At 33.2% G+C, this 3,226-nt stretch overlaps 1 protein-coding gene across 1 annotated transcript in view; it reads right to left on the bottom strand.

The window, feature by feature from the left end:
• The window catches only part of LOC104266158, a gene marked incomplete at its 5' end in the record, with an annotated part of 12,137 nt that extends 9,496 nt beyond the window's left edge, over nt 1-2,641 (bottom strand). Inside the window, 3 exon segments of the mRNA XM_018813604.1 lie at nt 573-726; nt 1,451-1,664; nt 2,499-2,641. Coding sequence (XP_018669149.1) covers nt 573-726; nt 1,451-1,664; nt 2,499-2,641 — 511 coding nt within the window.
• Between the last annotated feature and the right edge of the window lie 585 nt (nt 2,642-3,226).

Below are 3,226 nucleotides of genomic sequence, written 5' to 3'. Positions count from 1 at the left end.
TAATGGTTACAGGCAGGCGCGCTAACCACTACGCCACGGCGCCGGGACAAACCTCTATGTGCAGGATACATTATTGTGTTTATAACAGCAATTGCTTCAATAGAGCTTTCCTAACAGGTGTGAAGAAATAAAACATAAAGAATACAGCTAAGCAAGAAGACAGTAGATTGAAAAATTAATCTGTCCAAAAATATAAACAAAATACTAACAAACTCAAAGGCTTTGCCGTTCGATTTCCTTAAAATCTCTTTATATTTTGGACTATAATAATTTTCGACATTGTGAATATAGTAAAATGAAACACAATTCTAGTATAAACGTGAAACAATGCCAGCAGCTCTAACTGATATAACCATAACAAATATAAAACCAATCTATAAACGACCATTTTCACCATTAATTTTAAAATATAAATCTGCAGAATCACTGTAGCCTGTGCATAGCTCTAAACCAAAATTTTAAAAAATTAAATTTTAAACTCAATTTTTAATTCCATGCATTTTAATTACAAATCGCAAAAAAAATCGAAAATATTAAAAAAATTTTAATGCTTAAGGTTATTAAACCCCCACCTGAATACACGTCATCAAGTTGTACCCACTTCATTTGCACGCTCACCCAAGCTTCCAACACAGCTTCGATGAGGTGCAAACGTTTTTGCCACTTTGTTACTTCATCAAGGAATGAACCAATGGCACTGTTGCTCTGCATTCTGTTCAACTCAACCTAGAAAATTTGTATTGATATATTTTAACATGTTGATTTTCATCACATTTCCGGCGCCGTGGCATTGTGGTAAGCGCGCCTGCCTTTAACCCAGAGTTGATGGGTTCAAGGCTCGACGCTGCTACCATTGTGGGCGTATGTGTCCTTAGGCAAGACACTTAATGGCAATTGCTCCGACCCAGTGGTCACTAATGGGTTGTTTAAATTATCAGCCATACATAAAAAAATTGAAAAAAATCCAAAAAAATAATCACCCACAAAGTAACATACATGGTAACTCGTAAGCTGGCACGAGGTGTTAAACCCGTGTGACAACGACTGTCGTTTACTGGCCACGCGAGGATAAGGTAAGTTACATTCATTCACATACTCAAATAAATGAATGTAATAAATTTATTGCAGTATTTATAACACAAAGTTTTGTTTTATAAATCTCCTGCCCGCTTATTAGTTACTAAGTATTTAGGAAGTTAGGAATTTGTAACAGAACTTTAAAGAGTATTTTTTAACTTAGCTCTAATGCAAAGACCTTTGGTACGCTTTGATGTAGGAACAATACTCCATAAAAAAAGTGTAACCCATGAAGACTTTAACAAAAATGAAAAAAAAACTAAATTGCAACCAATAGTATAAAAATTATACTAAAAATTTACTCCTGTTACCTTTTTAACAGAACCCTCACCCTTAAAGAATCAAATTTCAAATTAGCAAAATATCCCCTTACCTGATGATGCTCAAGCTCCGAAAAAATCTTCTCCACATTTTTGAGGAGGCAGATCGGACTCGGGTCATCCACGAGATTGAGGAGGCTTACTGGAAGCGAGAGGACTGATGTCCTCCCACCTCCTCTTCCTCTTGATACTGATCCTCCTCCTGTTTTATCAGAGGATCGACTGTGAGGACCACTCTTCATGCTCTTCGTCCGAGTACCTCCAGTTCTATAAATCACAATTAGCAGAAAAAAATTTTAAAAAAAGTTAAAAATTTAGAAAAAAATTATAAAAGTTAAAGAAAATTCAGAAAAAATATAAATTAGTTTACCAACTTATTGAAAAATAATAAAAATTATTGAAAATTCAGTTAAAATATAAAATATAAAATATATATTATGTTATCAACTTACATGAGTATGAATAAGTTTATTTTAACTTATAAGTGTGCATTTAATGTATAGTAGGGTGGGGGAAGATGGGACACCTTTTCATTCTATTTTGTCGTCCTATTTAGTAGTAAACAAAGAAAATTCAAAGAATTATGAAACCGTATCTTCACGACTCCCATAGACCGTTGTTAATTGTTTAAAACACAATCAGGATATTTAGATATTCTGTGCTAAAGGTGTCCCATCTTCCCCCATCCTACTATACATCAATTATGTTTGCATTTTTACATCAATACAGTTAAGTGTACACCAAACAGTTTGATCTTTTTTTCACAATTAATCCAAAAATTAATCAGATTTAAAAAAAAAATCAACCAAATAAAAAAGACATTAATATTTAAAACTACCAAGAGAAATAATTTACATCAAATATTAAACAAAAAAATTATAAAACAGGAAAATCCTACATAGTTTCCCCCATTAACTAAGAGACATAAACTTACACAAAATTTCATACATAAATTTAAAATGTATTCTACTAAGAAATATAAATTTAATCACATAAGAGACATAAATTTAAAATTTAACTAACTAAAAAACATAAATTTACATAATTATCTTAACTAAGAAACATAAATTTAGAGCAAAAAAATTATCACAAAATTCTCACCTGCTGCCCTCGTGTGTCTGCAGAAGAGCATGAGGCATCATCTCGCTTCCCGTGACTTCACTACCAGCCTCCAGATCAGGTCCAACAGCTTTAGACTGCCCTCTAGTGTGAGGACGAATCTCAAAGACCTTACTCAGCCAAACTTCTTCGCATGTCTTCAGGGAACTTTCAATGGTTAAGTCTGTGAAAAAAAAATAAAAATTTAACATTGGTAAAAACAAAAAACGAAAAGTTTTACTTTACACTTACGAAACCGGTGTTTCTCAACCTTTTTAGCTTGCGACCGGTAAAATATGGAAACAAATTTGCAGACCAGTGGCCTTCAAAAATCAACCCAAAATATAATTACGTACAATAAAGTCCAAAGTAGACCATGAATTCTATGTTACGTCACAGTGCTACAAATTATGGAACTAGCGAAGTACTAAATTAGTTTAAAATTTGTTGTTTTATTTCTTTAATCAATGGACAAGACTTCAGCATCTTGCATTTTGCGATTGAGATATAAAATTGTAATATATTTGGCGGACTAGTAGAAAAGTTGACGCGGACGGTGGTTGAGAAGCACTGTACTAGTATTAGTAGTATGTAACTTACTTTATCCTTGCATGGCCGGAAAACGACAGTCGTTATAACACGGGTGTTCACCATACACCTCATGTCAGCTTACCAGTTACCATGTATGTTACTCTGTAGGTGATTATTTTTGGGGGATTTTTTCATTTTTT

The sequence above is a fragment of the Ciona intestinalis genome, chromosome 10, assembly GCF_000224145.3.
Source record: "Ciona intestinalis chromosome 10, KH, whole genome shotgun sequence".
Classification (NCBI taxonomy): Eukaryota; Metazoa; Chordata; class Ascidiacea; order Phlebobranchia; family Cionidae; genus Ciona; species Ciona intestinalis.
Note: the sequence above shows the minus strand (reverse complement) of the source record. Positions and strands in the feature narration are given on the sequence as shown.